The 17,227-nt window shown below is 42.0% G+C and overlaps 1 protein-coding gene across 6 annotated transcripts in view; it reads left to right on the plus strand.

Moving 5' to 3' along the window:
* Window positions 1-17,227, plus strand: part of Kif3C (Kinesin family member 3C) — a 112,198-nt gene that overhangs the window by 74,943 nt on the left and 20,028 nt on the right. For 5 of the 6 annotated variants that reach the window (XR_011716983.1, XM_071696044.1, XM_071696045.1 and 2 more), the window contains exons 7-15: window positions 3,664-3,894; window positions 4,923-5,062; window positions 6,122-6,347; window positions 8,535-8,570; window positions 11,392-11,585; window positions 12,986-13,242; window positions 15,088-15,132; window positions 15,796-16,019; window positions 16,916-17,043. Coding sequence is in view for 5 of the 6 variants with exons in the window: in XM_071696044.1 (XP_071552145.1) it covers window positions 3,664-3,894; window positions 4,923-5,062; window positions 6,122-6,347; window positions 8,535-8,570; window positions 11,392-11,585; window positions 12,986-13,242; window positions 15,088-15,132; window positions 15,796-16,019; window positions 16,916-17,043 (1,481 nt within the window). In the remaining variant the exon portion in view is untranslated. The remainder of the gene's footprint in view (window positions 1-3,663; window positions 3,895-4,922; window positions 5,063-6,121; window positions 6,348-8,534; window positions 8,571-11,391; window positions 11,586-12,985; window positions 13,243-15,087; window positions 15,133-15,795; window positions 16,020-16,915; window positions 17,044-17,227) is intronic. The other variant, XM_071696046.1, reaches the window with a different exon arrangement.

The following is a 17,227-nucleotide window of genomic DNA, read 5'->3' on the forward strand; positions in this document are numbered from 1 at the left end:
GTTTAAACCTGGCCTTCGTATTGGTACCAGATGTCACTGCAGTATTTGTCTGGCCTTGATCTGAGGTGTTTGTAATTGGATAACTTCGGGAGGTAGTTTATTCCAGTGTTTCTACCACTCTATTTACTTAAAATTTTTTTAGAGAGTTTAAATGTAAGTCTATGAGTCTTTCCCCTTAAGGGCTAATTTTGGTTACTCATTGCACATATCTACTACCCTTTCTATACCTACTAAGACACAACATAACACGGTATTCTATCCAAGTGTCACTCTTATGTTCTTAAACGCTGTGCCTCTTACCTACAGCGTTTGGCATACCGATCGCCACTCGCCCACCCGCCACATACACCCTCCTCCACCGTCTTGAAACATCCACTATGTACATACACTCACACTTACATAATAACTCATTCCCTTCCACTGTACAATAGATTCTCCCTCCTCCCTAACTCTCCATTACCAGACAATTCCTGCCATCAGATACTCCCCTCTTACTCCACTCTCCTCCTCTAACACTATCTTACTCATCTTATTCATCGGTGAACAGCTACTCCTCTATTCCCTCACCCCTATGAGTACGCTTTCGTGCTCCAAGGTAAGTGGCGTCGTAGGTATTCGTCCGTAGGTAGGTAGGTAGGTAGGTAGGTAGGAACTCACCTCCCCCGCGTCTCACCACGACTAATTCCCCCGCCTCCTCTCCCGTGCCATACCCCTCACAGCCACACTCTTCAAGGTTACGAGATCTCGATTGATCACCTGAATAATTTATCTTCCAGCGCAACTTGCCGGTGACAGCAAGGCTATTTAGTCTTCCCAAGGTCATGTTCCTCGCCCTTGGCTGGCCCTTGTAAGTTGCCCTCTGGCCCGCATTCGTTGCCCTTGGCTCTTCAATAGTTATCCTCTAGCACCTTCAAGGCTCCTTCTGGGTCTTGTTAATGACCCCTTACCCTCGTTAGATACCACTGAACCACAAATTAGGTGCCCTAGGCACACTTAGAACTGCACTGGTACCGCGTCAGCTGAGTTTGGCTTGTTTAACTCGATCTGTGTCTTGTTTTCCTGATGTGTTTCAGCCATTCCAGGTGAGGTTGGTAGCGCTAGTGCCATTTAGACTCACCTGGTCGAGCGCTAGCTGCTTTACCCCCTTGCGTAAGGCGCCCTGGACCTGTGTTAATTGTCACTGAGTTAATTGGCTTGGGCTGGATTCTTGGACAAGCGATAGCTGCCTCAGGTCCAAAGTAGCTTGCATTTGAATGCGCTTCCCTGTTACGGATGACACGAAGCCACTGTGCCAGTTCGTACGCCAGCATTGATTGTCCCTGGGGCATTTCAGCTGCCGCAGGTTCATATCAGATGCCCTGGGCTTATAGCAGATGATCACCACTGGTTGCCGATGTTCAATCCTTATGTAAGATGGCCCAGGCTCGTGTCAGGGGCCCTTACTTTCTGTCAGAGTTGACTTCAGCCTGTGTTAGCTTGCCCTTATGCCCTTGCTAGCTGATCCAACTTTGTGATAATCGCTACAGATCCATGTTAGCTGCCTTGGGTGTGTGTCATCTGTCCATGCAATTTTAGCTGCACCAGGTATGTATTAAGAGTTCTAAGTCTGCATTCGTTGTATTAGATCTGATGTTAGATGGCTGCCACCATCCTGTGGTACCTGCTCTCATCTCATGTTACCCACATTGGGCCAGTATGAGCAATATCAGACCCCGGGATGGGTGGCTGCTGTAGGGCATTTTAATTTCCCACAGTTCATGTTAGCTTCCCCTCTCCTATGGAAATATTCCAGGCCTGTGTAAACCCAAGAATACATTCAGTATATTATGGATACAATCTGGTATGGTGCCTTACCTATCAACACGTCGCTCTAAAACTTCCACCAACACACCTCGTAGGTTAATAAGACCTGCTGATGCTTAACTCCATAAGACCCCACCTCACAGTAGGACCCACAGAACACGGTTGAGGATGCGGCACCAGATCTGTGTGAAGGAGGAGGTTGGTGACATTTTCGTCCTCGAGTCGCTGAATAATAGACGTTCAACCTTTCTGAGGGATGTGGGTCAAGCTCTGCTTGTGAAGGTGATGCCGCGGTTGGCAAATACTCCATCAAACATCTCTATACCACTTTTAAGGTGTTAAACATAGATGAGGAAGGGTCATTCGTAAAACACCTCTTACGAAATCCACACTAGTGAAAAGGTCTGGATGATAATTAACCGTGAAAGGTGATAGGGGAAGATTGTTGCAAACAACTGACACCTTCACGTCTCCTTCATCGTCATCATCGCACATTATCCTGCTGATCCACGAGGACCTGCCTCTCTCTCTCTTCCTGTCGGTGTTTTTCTCTCACGACACACAGTGGAGACCGTGAGACTTATTATACTGTCATGTCGGATTGTGCTGATGGGTGGACTGACTTGAGATATCAAAGTCGTGCTGTCTCTTGAAGGGGAAGAGATGGAAGATCAAAGTCACAAGGTCATTATGTTAAGGCCTCTCATGAACTTTCCCGAAGGAGCACCTGGAACTTGATCCATACGTAGTGGTGAGATATGATCCTGGCCAACACCAACACCTGCTGTTGATGGTCGAAGACACATATTCACTTTACTAGGAGTAACAAATTAATGGGAGCTACACAAAGTACGTTTGACTGTGTTGGTAACTACATAGATTACATTTCATTATATTGGCACTAACGCAAGTTACATTTGACTGTGTTGCCTCGTTCACAAGTTACAGTTGATTGTTTTGCTTTGCTTTGCCTTCTCCTACCATTAAGCTTCGTATACATTCTGAACCCCATTTTCCATCTCGTTCCAACCCCGTCTTGGCCTCATAGTACCAGTGGTGTAATTAGACTGATCTTCTTTTTACCCTTTTTCACTATTAAACACATTTCCACTCTTTTACCCTTTGCCCTCACCCTTTCCCATACACCGTTATCCCCTCCACCCTTACCACTCCCCACATACACTCATGCACACACACACACACACACACACACACACACACACACACACACACACACTAGTCTTTTCATTTCTTCCCTAGACTATGTCTCATTCATTATCGCTTCATTATAAGAGATTCTACTTCATCCCTTTCCCTAATCTTCCTCTTTCTCTTATTTTACTTACACATTCCAAGGACTTTGCCAAATCCAGTTGACTCACCTTTTCATCTCACCATATCATTCCTTCTCAAGGATTTTTAACGTCTTTTATTTTCTCCTGCTTTACTCTCTTCTCTTCGCCTATTCAACTAAGGCATACGGGCCATCAGGGATTCTGTGTCCCATCACGGTAACACGGTCGGTTATGCGTTCGCCTTCCAGCCCAATCTTTCGACATTCAATTCCGGTTTGGAAGACATCGATGTAGATGTAGGCTTCTGTTATGTGTATTTCCCACGTAATCTTGCCCTGGCCAATCAGGGCTGGCCCATCACTTGGCCCATTCCCATGTAATCTTGTTCTGGGTTCTGTGAGGCCTGTCTCAGTATCCGGTCCATCTACCATGTGCTTTTACCTTAGACTCTCAGGACCGGCCCAATGGCCGGTCCAGTCCCACCCATGTACTCTTAGCTTGACTTACCAGTACTGGCCCATCTGCTGGTCCACCTCCCACGAACTCTTTGTCTCTATCACCCCAGGGTTGTCCCAGCATCCGGTCCACAACACGAGCGAGTGTGAGGAGCTGATGGAGAGAGGCTGGAAGAACCGGTCCACGGGAGCCACCCTCATGAACGCCGACTCCTCCCGGTCACACTCCATCTTCACCATCACCCTCGAGATGATGGAGACTGACGGAGAGTCAGACGCCATCAGGAGCGGCAAACTCAACCTGGTGGACCTTGCTGGCTCCGAGCGTCAGGCCAAGACGGGTATGGTAGAACTTCAGGTTTTCTCGACCTCAAGAAGAATTTACGAATAAGAAAAGTTTAGGTCGTAGAATTTTCCGTGTGAGCTGTGAACCTCGACGGAGATTTTCTTCATTTCGTCTTTTGCGTTTTCTTCTTACGGTGTAAATCATAGTTCTCTCACTTGATATAGCTTTACCAAATGAATCACTAACCTTTAAGTATTTCATACGAAAGCAAGAATTTCCCTATACATAATGTAACATTTTCCCCATCACGCAGAACTAAGTTGCCTCTTAAAAGTTTTACTTCCTTTTAGGAATGAATGGATTTAATTTGTGATTTCCACAAGTTTTTCCAGATATATCTTTTCTCATATAATATATATATATATACATATATATATATATATATATATATATATATATATATATATATATATATATATATATATATATATATATATATATATATATATATATATATATATATATATATATATATATATATATATATATATATATATATATATATATATATATATATACATAGGTCCTGTAATTTATGATAAAGGAGGGGAAGCAGATAATATCCCAAGAAGAATGAACTTTATGTTATGTTCAGGATAAGGAAATAATCTCTTTGCTGATGTCTTCATCTTGATTCAGGAAACATTGAAATTTTCTTAGAAAATAGATGATCGGCGTCAAAGGTACGTATCAATCAATGCCAGACAATCAGTGGGATATGGCAGGAGTGATAGCAGATCTACTTTGCGTCATCATTATTATCATTACAAGTAACAAATGAATGCTGATAAGCAGGTCCCTCCTATCCCCTTATCTAAGGCCTGAGGGTGCTATATCTAAACTCATTCTTTAGTGTGTATTATCTATATTATCTGCTATCTAGGAGCTTAATAGATACTGCCATGTTTAAGCAGAGTACTTCGTTGTAGATGTAGCCTTGATCCTCTATCTGGATGGTATCACTTCCTGTGTGTAGATCACAAGCCCCAACTCCCCTCACGTCTACCTTCGACCCTCCCACAGGAGCGACGGGTGACCGGCTGAAGGAAGCCACCAAGATCAACTTGTCGCTGAGCGCCCTCGGTAACGTCATCTCTGCGCTGGTGGACGGCAAGAGTAAACACATACCATACAGGGACTCCAAACTCACCAGACTGCTACAGGTTTGGATCCTTCTCCTCTCTCTCTCTCTCTCTCTCTCTCTCTCTCTCTCTCTCTCTCTCTCTCTCTCTCTCTCTCTCTCTCTCTCTCTCTCTCTCTCTCTCTCTCTCTCTCTCTAGTCTTCACGATTCATAGATCTAGTCTGTCCAGCACCGCTATAGACGAATTGAAGGACGTAAGATTTAGTTTAGGAACAATAAACATTTCAATAACAAGACACAATCCATCTTTGTATAATTTCTATAGATGAAAAGATCTCGTATTCAACAAAGCTTCAACTTTCTTTTGATGTGAAACTGTAAAGTGAGAGAGCCTGGGGAAAGCATCAGTTGTAACGATGAATCAAGGCATTATGATTCGATCCTGAGTATCATTTGCTTTGATCTAGACTGTCTTCATCCCTCGTTTATTCATCATACTTAGAACTCCCTTAGGGAAACATTACTCAGACTCTTGACTCTCTAGGGTAATATTAATCAGAATTCGGACTCCTTAGGGAAACATTAATCAGAATTCATCATCGTTTGGACTTCCAAGGGTAATCTTGATCTTTGTCATTGTACTGTCTTATGTCTTGTGTCTTCTGATCAGAACTCCCCTTGGCCTTACCTTGCATCTGTTTGTTAAAGAGTTTATGATTTTCATCTTATATTTCTCAGTCAACACTAATGATTCAGTATGTCTAACTTGGTTTCGACGCCTTCAATCTCATCTTTACGGCCTTCTTTTGTGATTCCTTGATACCATAGCTTGTATCTCAATACTTCTCATAATCTCACCCATTTTCTTTGAGCAGGACTGTTGATATCATCCCTGCTATGTTCTCAATGTCGTTTCTTTTATTTCCCTTTTGGATAAGAGTGTTCACAATGACCTTATTTAGGATGATTCGTCTCAGCCTAAGTCTCTTAATACGCTAGTTAAAGAGGGCAGTCCGGTCGTTATCCTTCCTGCTCGTTAAAAATGTGGAACTACACTTGACAATCACTCTTGTCTCAAGGTCAAAGTTCCGTTTAAGGGCTGAAGTATCGTTGATCGTCTCTTCGTCTCTTTGGCTAAAGGATTCGCTCGGGGGCAACACCAAGACGCTGATGGTGGCTTGCCTCAGCCCCGCTGACAATAACTACGACGAGACGCTGAGCACCCTCCGCTACGCCAACCGTGCCAAAAACATCAAGAACAAACCCAAGATCAACGAGGACCCGAAGGACGCCATGCTCAGGGAGTACCAAGAGGAAATCCGCAAACTCAAGGAGATGCTACACAAGCAAGGACCTCAGGAAACCGGTATGTTAGAAGATCAGGTTGTAGGAAGTTCAGATGGCCAAATGGTTAGGAAGAAGTTGTGCCAGTGAGGGAAAGAAATAATGGAGAATATGGATCAAGTTGTATATATATATATATATATATATATATATATATATATATATATATATATATATATATATATATATATATATATATATATATATATATATATATATATATATATATATATATATATATATATATATATATATATATATGTATATATATATATATATATCCAGTTCAAGTTATAATGTAATACAGGCTATGTTACGTGTTTTGATGGTTGTCTCGTGTTGCTGTACAATAGCTACTGCTAACCACATTATGTAATGGAAAGTAGGTGGTTATCAAAGGGATATTATAGGTACCATAAACACAATACTGTGATAAATCTAAGTCAGATCAAAAACCCATTTGCTTATTCATTTTCTCTTGCTAAGGATACATATGTACTTATAACAGACCCACAACCAAGCCGCACACATTTCATCATAAAAGGATGAACCATCTCGTACATTTTTACCTCGACGAAAACAAAACTAGGATGTCTGTTGTTAATCTCTGTCATTAAGCAAACATCAATAAGGCTTAGAAAGTAGACAGAACATACACACATCCTGCAGAACTCCTCTGCAGCGGTAGAGGGAGTATCCTGTCTCCTGTATTTGTGGGATTCGTAAAAAAAGAATTATCATCCGGGTACGCTTATATAACGTGAACACACACTGGCGTTGTCGACACGTCACCACCAGTCACGTCAGGATGGCTGGGGTGAATGACTTCCCTGGGGCAGGGAAGGCCAGGAGGGGTCCTGGTGGGGAAACGGTAGACACATTCACAGATATGTTGATGTATTGATTTTGGGCGTTGCGATAACGCCATGAATATTATTGTTGATTGGTGCTGTGGCCTGCTGGAAGGTTATCGATTTTGAGTAGCGTATGAAGGGATGGGGTTGTGTGTGTAACATGGTATGTGGAGGATGGTGTTCTGTCTGTCACACAGTGTGTGGGGGATGGTGTTGTCTTTAACATAGTGTGTAGGGGATGGCGCTGTATTTAAGACAGTGTGTGGGGGATGGTGCTGTGTTTAACATAGTGTGTGGGGGATGGTGTTGTGTCTATCACAGTGTTTTGGGGATGGCATTGTGTCTAACACAGGTGTGTGGAGGATGGTGTTGTGTTTACCACAGTGTGTGGGGAATGATTTTGTGTCTAATATGGTGTGTAGGGGATGTGTCTAACACAGTGTGTGTGGGGAAATGGTGTCGTCTCTAACACATGTGTGGGAGATGATGTTTTCTGCAACAAAATGGATTAAACTTAGCGGGACGGTTGAATTATGTATTGGAATTATCAGGTGCAGATGGTCTGATGCAGGTAATTACCTAATTAAGATAGATATCAGATATCTGTAATGCATGGCAGAGTAAGACCAAGGCTGTTGTTATTGCCCGGACATGAGGAAGGTAGTGAGGTTGTTACAAGGTTATGTTAGATCATACGTTTGCTGTGGGTTCTCGTATATGGCAAAACATAGTCATACGAGATTCAGATATATTGGCTCCCGTCCACGAAAGGATCCAAGGCTAAGATTCCTTCATGACGGGAATGAATCACACAAGGAGAGTAAACAGGACGGATTTTGTGGTGAGCTGGGGTGAGTATTGATCACACCTGTCTAGTTTGAGGTGAATATTGATCATGGGTACGACTTGCGGTCAATATTGATCACATACCCAGCTCCTGACAGTCTGTTAAAAACAGGCAATAGTCTGAGCTGAATGAATTGCTTTTATAAAGAAGGATTCGCTTGAATAAACTTGCGAAATATAACCATGAAAGCCATAATGATATCAGGCAGTCACGCGTGTGAGGGAGGAGGGGAGACATGGCTGTCTCATTTATCATATGAAACATTCTGGCTTCGGGCCAGTTATTAACATAATGGGTGACGTGCTGAGACCGGTCAAGCACGTGTTAGATTAACATTCCGTGACGCGGGACCAGTTAAAAGAGAGGTAATGTTTGCATTTTTTTTTTTACTCTAAACTACATATGGAGGATTTTGTTGGCAGTGGGTAAACAGAGAGGTGAGGCACATGATATATATACACATGTATCTATCCAATACACTGACAGTGTCTACTTTGTTACCCTCCAGACGATGGGTCCTGGGCCGTACGAGTACACAAAACAGGTTTGTTACGGTTTCTGTGACGCTGTGACGCTTGTGCTTTTCTGCAGCAGCTTTCTCTCCTCAGCCTCTTAGATATGTTCACTGAGGCCTCCTACGATCCTCAGCCGTGTGGAGTGTGTGGGATTGTGGTCTATGAATATAGATCTCTATCATACCCTCTTTCTCTGCTTTCCAAGAGCATCAACCAATAGAATCCGTCTGGAAGATAGAATCTAAGACTCTGTATATGCAAGATTGTTTTCATATGTATAGTATTTCCCTATGTGATTAGAATCTCCTCTATCTCTTTTCAGTATTGTATATGAATGTGCAACTCTTTTGGTGTAATGACCATTGGAAATACCGTCATCATCATCATGGATTGAGATTTGAGGCAATTTTAATGTATTTTGACATGTATTATCTGTGAATGTATACCACATTTTTCTTCTGTCTATAATTAGAAATATCAAACCTCATATTTGCACATTCATGATTATATACATATATATATATATATATTTATCCCTGGGGATAGGGGAGAAAGAATACTTCCCACGTATTCCCTGCGTGTCGTAGAAGGCGACTAAAAGGGGAGGGAGCGGGGGGCTGGAAATCCTCCCCTCTCACTTTTTTTTTTTTTTTTTTTCCAAAAGAGGGAACAGAGAAGGGGCCCAGGTGAGGATATTCCCTCAAGGGCCCAGTCCTCTGTTCTCAACGCTACCTCGCTAATGCGGGAAATGGCGAATAGTATGAAAGAAAAAAGAAAAATATATATATATATATATATATATATATATATATATATATATATATATATATATATATATATATATATATATATATATATATATATATATATATATATATATATATATATATATATATATATATATATATATATATATATATATATATATAATGTTTAGTAGAATTCTACATGCTTTACAGTAGTAAACATGAAAATGTTCAATAACTTCATAACACGTTCTACACCTGTGATAGTTGGGCATCGGTTTTTAAGACCCTGTATTTGTTTTCTTACGCTGTACATATGGAGCTCAATCGATTTTTTTTTCCCGCTGGTATTTTGAATAGACTTAGTCATTAGCTTGGTACCTCTGTATTACCATACGAGGCAATTTTCAAAATACACTGACACACACATTGACACACACACACACACACACCACACACATACACACACAATACATATATATATATATATATATATATATATATATATATATATATATATATATATATATAAACACAAACACCTTGAAACGTACGTAAGAGATGGAACCCCATAGGTATAATTCTCGCATTGTATACAGTACACACAGAACTTACGCACACACACATATGTAAACATAGGCTTCCCTGGTGTCGTAGTTGGAGTTGCTGACCATGACCCACACAACGGGCCCGTCCAGGTTAGATTCCTGAGTGCGACAAACGGCCCCACAGCTCACCCTAGCAGTTATGCCTCCCCTCAGCGTTGGTTGATGATTGGGTACCTGGCTTTTGTGAGGTGTGCTTGTGTATATATATATAAATAAGGATAAAGACATGATACATGATTGTACAAGGTTAAGAGACGGGGCAACACGAGTGTAAGGTAAGGGCGGCAATCACAAATATCCATATTACTCATAAAAAAAAAAAAAATAACCATATACTCACAAAGACACGTACATTCAGACATACACACGCACGCAGTTATGTATACACACTCACTTGAAAAGCTGCCCTTGGCGTCCACAAAACCACTGTAGATACAGCTGTATCCTTGCTACTACAATAATATTTCACCATTTTTGTATACTGCATATAGACTTATTCTTTTTTTTTTTAATGTAGAGATGATATGATATAGGATATACTTTGACCTATATTGTCATAGTTGAGAAAGTAATCGTTTCAACTGTATAAAAAGACGCGTCTTTGTATCATCACAGACAGTGAAAAGTATTTAGGGTCTAAACGAGGACAACAGTGAAACCAGCGAGATCGAAGAAGCAGACGAGACAGACGGAGTAGACGAGACCTTCGGAACAGACGAGACTGATGATGGAACAGACGAGACTGCTCATGGAACAGACGAAACTAAATGAACAGACGAAACCGACAGAATAGACGAGGCCAATCAAACAGACGAGATCTTTAATCTAACACACGAGACCACCGACGGAACAGACGAAGGCGAAGTAGAGAACGAGACCGATGGAACAGACGCGGCCGATGAGCGGACGAGAACAACGGAACAGGAAAACCCAACAAGAAGACGAGACCAACAAAACAGATAGACTTTCAAGGCCGTCGAGATAGACAGAGACCAGACTGTCAAGACGGACAGATAGATAGACGGTAAAGACACATGGCTCCACAAGCGCTTAGTGCTCACAAAATGACAGGCTTTCGTGGCAGAGAAATAGACATATTGTCAAGACAGGGAGAAACAGATGAAACAGATAAATAGGTGTCAAAGATTAATGACAGATCAGACACGCACAGAGTGTGAAATGAGGTACACAGACAGCATAGTCTATAAAAGCTAAGTAGACAAAGAGACAATCAGACAGACGTTAAAGGAAGAAAACTGAGAAACAGACAGATGAAAACAGCAAGAGAGAGAGAGAGAGAGAGAGAGAGAAGAGAGAGAGAGAGAGAGAGAGAGAGAATGACAGCAAGACTTCAAAAGCTACCTGCAAAAACACTTCCAGATACAGACATCGTAACCTTCTAATGTCGACCCACATTTAGCAAAAGCCTCACAGTGTCAGTGGTGATGTCTTCTCCCTTAGTCATCAGAAACCTCACGCACTTGTGTCTCCTGCAGTCGTGTCTGTGGCTCCTGATGAGTCGGTGCTGGCGGAGGAGAGGGACAAGGTGCGCCGGGAGTACGAGGATAAGATGGTAAAGATGAAGGAAGACATGGAGGCTGAGCAACAAAACAACGCCCTCTTGCAGGCCAACATGGAGAACTTGAGGAAGCAGTACGAGAGTGAGATCAACCAGATCAAGCTGAAGGAGGTGAGTGCAGGGACGCCATGCTGAAGGAGGTGAGTGCAGGGTCGCCAAGCTGAAGGAGGTGAGTGCAGGGTCGCCATGCTGAAGGAGGTGAGTGCAGGGACGCCAAGCTGAAGGAGGTGAGTGTAGGGACGCCAAGCTGAAGGAGGTGAGTGCAGGGTCGCCAAGCTGAAGGAGGTGAGTGCAGGGACGCCAAGCTGAAGGAGGTGAGTGCAGGGACGCGAAGCTGAAGGAGGTGAGTGCAGGGACGCTAAGCTGAAGGAGTTGAGTGCAGGGACGCCAAGCTGAAGGAGGTGAGTGCAGGGACGCCAAGCTAAAGGAGGTGAGTGCAGGGACGCCAAGCTGAAGGAGGTGAGTGCAGGGTCGCCAAGCTGAAGGAGGTGAGTGTAGGGACGCCAAGCTGAAGGAGGTGAGTGCAGGGACGCCAAGCTAAAGGAGGTGAGTGCAGGGACGCCAAGCTGAAGGAGGTGAGTGCAAGGACGCCTGGGTGAACGGATGGTGAGTTTAGATGACGTTGTGGTGGTGGTGGTGAGGGGAGACAGAGATAATGAGATATTTTGGGTGGTGAGGAAAGGATGATAAGGGATGATAAGAACGTGATGAAGGGATGGTGTTAATGAGGTGATGAGGTGATGATTAGAAGGGTAGATGATGAGTGCTGAGTGGCTAAAACCTGTACAAACAGGTTAAGTTTGATATGTTGAAGACTCACTCTCTCTCTAGCTCACTAGCAATGCAATTCAGGTTGTTATATTTTCTCACCATTTTGAATACATCTGTTCCCATATCTTTCGATAAGAAGAGATAACCTCGAATGATAACAGGGGTCAATGGATGTATTGTGAGAGAGTTGGCTAACTTGCCAATGTTCTTTGTGTCTTGCCACGCTAATGACTAGTCTCTACATACGTAGTGCTGGGTAAGTTAGTGCTATTCTGGTCAAGGCCATTGTTTCGTAACGTATTTCTTGTCTCTGATCGCTAGATATCTGAAGGAAGGTACGTAATTTCTCCCAGAGGGAGGAGAGAGAAATATATATGTATAAAACTAAAATTCCTGAGGGATTACTCAATACTCTAACCCATGTTAGCCCAGGGTCAAACAGTGTAAATGTAATTCAACTGATTCTTGTTAATTCATCCGGTACTTCAATGTGAGCTCCATTCCTTGTTCTTATTCTGCTTAGAAACATCTTGCCCCAAGGAGAAGTTATGACCCGTGTGGCATCTAGTAGTATCAAACCTGACATTAATGATAAAGAATTAAACAATACATGATAACGGAACACGAAAAGAGATAATGAATAAATTAACCATCGATTTATCATAATTCCTCTGCCAAATTACATAACCAACTGCAACACGTCAAGGTGTATATATATAATGATCACGCCTCCTTTACAGCAAGAGGAGCGGGAGAAATACATCGCCCAGCAGCAGCAGCTGCAACAACAGCAGCTATTGAAGCAGCAACAGCAACAGCAGCAGCAGCCGAAGGAGCAACCGTACGAGGACGAGGACATAGAAACAGAGAACCTCCCTCCTGGGGTGACGCAGACCACGTCAGGGCCGAGGGTACAGAGACGACCGTTCCTCAGCGCAGCACCGACGAACGTCGAGCGAACCAACACCCCAGCAGCCGGATCCAGCAGCGTGCAGGGGTACGAGGACGCGAACACTTGCTCTGGCGCTCTCGTAGCTGCCATGTTGTTCATTAAGAAAGAAAATATACATGACCTGATTATCAATTTATCAGCTTACTCATCCATCATGGGATGGCGTTAATCACCTTGATCACCAGGTTCATGTTACTCATCAATTCAGGTAGACAGGTGGCTTAAACACAGGTCACTAGAAACATACGTAAGTTAATGATATACATCAGTAGATATTTGAAACCTATATGTACCGTACTTAGATAAAGCGAAAGACAGTCAGTGGATTATACTGTCAAGAATAGTGACTGTAAGTGTTGACAGGGGAAGGACAGGCAGAACTAGGTTAATTTATCATAGCCGTCTGTATTAGTTATTACTACAACAGTCTGTCCAGGGGTAGGACAGGCAGAAGTAGGTTAATTTATCATAGCCGTCTGGGTTAGTTATTAGAGCTGTTTATGTTATCACAGCTGCCTCTGGACATGACTCACTTACCAGTGTGCTTGACAGCTGCTTGTGTATATGTCAGATTAGGCAATACACCTGCTTATTGACGTTGACTATGTCAGTTATTACACCTGTTTGTGGACATGACTGTGTCAGTTATCATATCTGTCTGTAAATATAACTTTGTTAGTTATCAAACCTGCCTTTGTACATGGTTGCCGTCAGGTATCACAGCTGACTGTGTACATGGCTATGTTAGCTCTGACTGCGGGAACTCACGAGACCACAGTGACTTAGCGAAGTACAAACGCGTATCCACATAATCTGAGCACAACTACACACGTACACACGTACGCAAATAAGCATAATGAGAGACGGACGCACGAGTGTGCTCATGAGGATAATCATATGTGAGAGAGAGAGAGAGAGAGAGAGAGAGAGAGAGAGAGAGAGAGAGAGAGAGAGAGAGAGAGAGAGAGAGAGAGAGAGAGAGAGAGAGAGAGAGAGAGAGAGTTGCGTGACACATACAGTCACTCCAGTAGAAAAAAAAAAGTGGCATGCTGATTAATTTCTCAAAGACTAGGACCTAGTCTTGCACGATGCATGACAGGAAGAACTGTTCTGAACGAGACGATAAAATAGAAAAAGAAGAAAAGAGATTAGATTTACGAACTTACGTTCATAAAAGAAAGAATTTCTTACGGTGTATCATAGGATAAACAGATATACAGAACTACGAGCAAGTATCAGTAGTAAGGTTTAAGAAGCCTTGGCATTTCGCTTTCATGATGGCATTCATCTTGTGTTTGAATAACCTACTCTGACTATGATGTAGTATGCTTCTATTATTTTGTGTAGTATTATGTAATACAAGAGAGTGGTTATGTACACATTATCTTTTTTTCCCCGTCGACTGCTACGAATGCTTCAATTTTCCATCAAAGTCTTGTGAAAATAAGAAATGTGTTTCATGATCGTAAAGCTAAATCTAGAAATGTTTTCTTTCTCGCTGGTTGTGTGGTCAACTCCAACCCTGGGAAATTATTTACTGATCATTTGCTGTTTATTATCCAATAAGTTACTGTGATGAAGAACGTGAGGGACTTTTGTCATGGACTTTAACAAGGACTGAGTATTGCAGTAAGACACCACAGGTATTAGACTGTACCTAAAGACGATGAACGAAGCTGTTAGATTTTTTACTATAAGACATTAGAAAGCTAGTCACATTTTGAGAAGGTATGAGAAGCATTATAAGACATTTTTTTGAAAAAGAAAGAGCATGGCAGATAAAACATATTAACAGGAGTAAGACAAATAATGTATTTTGTCATTGAGTCTTATAAGCCACAAGGAATATTTTCTTGAGTCTAATCTTTATTTCTGATGTCTTCACTACAGAGATCCAGACATGATGAACTCTATACAAAAGGAAGCATTTAAAAGGTAAATCATTTTATGCTCACATGACATAAAACTTAGTCTTAATTCTAACGAGAGTAACAAGCAGCCAATCTTACGCTGCTTAACCAGGATAGCAAGAAGATAGTCTAATGTTCAGCCACGATAGCATGAAGCAAGTCTCATTCATAAATAAGATAACATAAAGTCAACCTCGCACTTTGACCTAGATAGCATTAAGTTAGTCCTATGCTTAAACAAGTTATTCAGTCTCATGCTTAACTTGGAGAGCATGAAACTCGTTTCGTGTTTAACCAAGATGGTCTGAAATTAGTTTTATGCTTAACTAAGACAGCATGAAACTAATCCCTTGTTGAACCAAGTTAGCTCAAACTCAGTTTCATAGTCAACCCCTAGACTCTGTATATATGAGAACACTCGTTCCCATAACTATGATTCAGTGGTTCTTCACTTCAGTTGTTGATATAATTCAGACCTTCAGTGGTATAATCAAACAATCTTATGGATCTATAATCAATTGTTATCAAAAGTACTAATTAACTAAGTTGTCTTTCCATCAAGTTCAAGTGAAGACACACTCTCCTGTACTCTCCTTTCATCTCTTCTACAGTTTGTATCCTTCCATCATCACTAGGAAGCAAGATTATAACCAACCTCTCTCACTACCTCCTGCTCGTGTTATTCCAGATTAAAAGAGCTGCAGGAGAAGATGGTCGGAGGGGAGAAGACGCAGGACAAGGAACTAAAGGCCAGGCGCAACAAGCGAAAGAAATACATGGAGAAGAGACTGAAGATCCTGAGCGAAGCGTTGAAGAACGTGGATGACGAGGACGGTATTATGATCAAGGTGTATGACGACATCCACGAGGAACTTAGGGCGAAGACCGAACTGGCCAAGAAGCAGAAGGCAAAAGGTAAGAGCATAGCATAGCAAGTGTTAGGCGCCCAGGTTAGCTGCCTTGGGGAACTGAGGGTGTGTATGATGCCAATAGCCATAAGACAAGAGTGATGATGGGAACCTCTGTCAAGATGATGGTTCCAACTTAAGTAACGTATTACTAACCCTGACTTTCATCTACTTTATTTTTCACAATATATCTATCAGTTAAACATACCATGATACTTTGCACGATATATTCACATTGCTAATTAGCAGAATTTTGATGCTTTGGACACAGATGCTCGGCAAACTTTAAATGGAAACATTTCCTTTGCTAATAGTACGAATACGTACTGGTAGGTGTTGCTGTCTAGAACATAATCTCGTAGCCACTCACCAGACGCTTCACTACGCTGGTTATATTTCTTTACCATTTCCAATCTTAATTTGAATAACGAGTGTTCAGTAGTCTTACATATCAAGGAAATTCTCTGGATTTCAGTATGTTAATACGTCAAAACCTTCTTAATGACTCACAGCAATTTGGAAACGCACACGTAAGCCTTCCTTTTTCCACTATAAAGACCAAGATGTCTATTTTAAGAAAAACAACCATATAAAAGAGAGGACGCGTGGGATCCAGTCTTTTAGGCTTATGGATCAATGCTCATAGGTAACCAGAGAGAAATATCGACCTAACTGGGTCATTGGTTCCTCAGGTGATCGAAGCCTACCTAATGAGGGCTTCGTCTAATCGGCTTTAGTGTCACGTGACACATTTCTCTGAGCAGTTGCCCTATCCACGAAGGGCTGCCGAGCTCTAGATCAACTTCATGTTCATATAAACTTTCCTTTAACCTGAGGGAGCTTAGAGCATAAGGTCAGCATCCATAATCATATGATGATATCTGATCTCTTTATCATTCCAGATCAAATCAATTGAACAGGAGATCAGAGACCTGACTTCTGAATTCCAGGAAGAGAGGACCGATTATTTGGAAACCATAAGAAAACAGGAACAGCAAGTTAAGCTGCTGACAGCCATCCTAGAGAAGGTAAGGGGATCATGTAGCCTTAACCTGTGCAGCTTACGGTAGGTCCACCGTAATGATGACATGAATAACAGCGAGAAAAATTTGAAGATCATCCTGGAATATATAAAAAAAGAAAATGGATGGTCCACTGTCATAGAAAATGTAGTGTCATTGGGGGTTAAAGTTTTCCAGTTCATTCAGAAGA

The sequence above is a fragment of the Panulirus ornatus genome, chromosome 59 (assembly GCF_036320965.1).
Source record: "Panulirus ornatus isolate Po-2019 chromosome 59, ASM3632096v1, whole genome shotgun sequence".
In the NCBI taxonomy this organism is placed as follows: domain Eukaryota; kingdom Metazoa; phylum Arthropoda; class Malacostraca; order Decapoda; family Palinuridae; genus Panulirus; species Panulirus ornatus.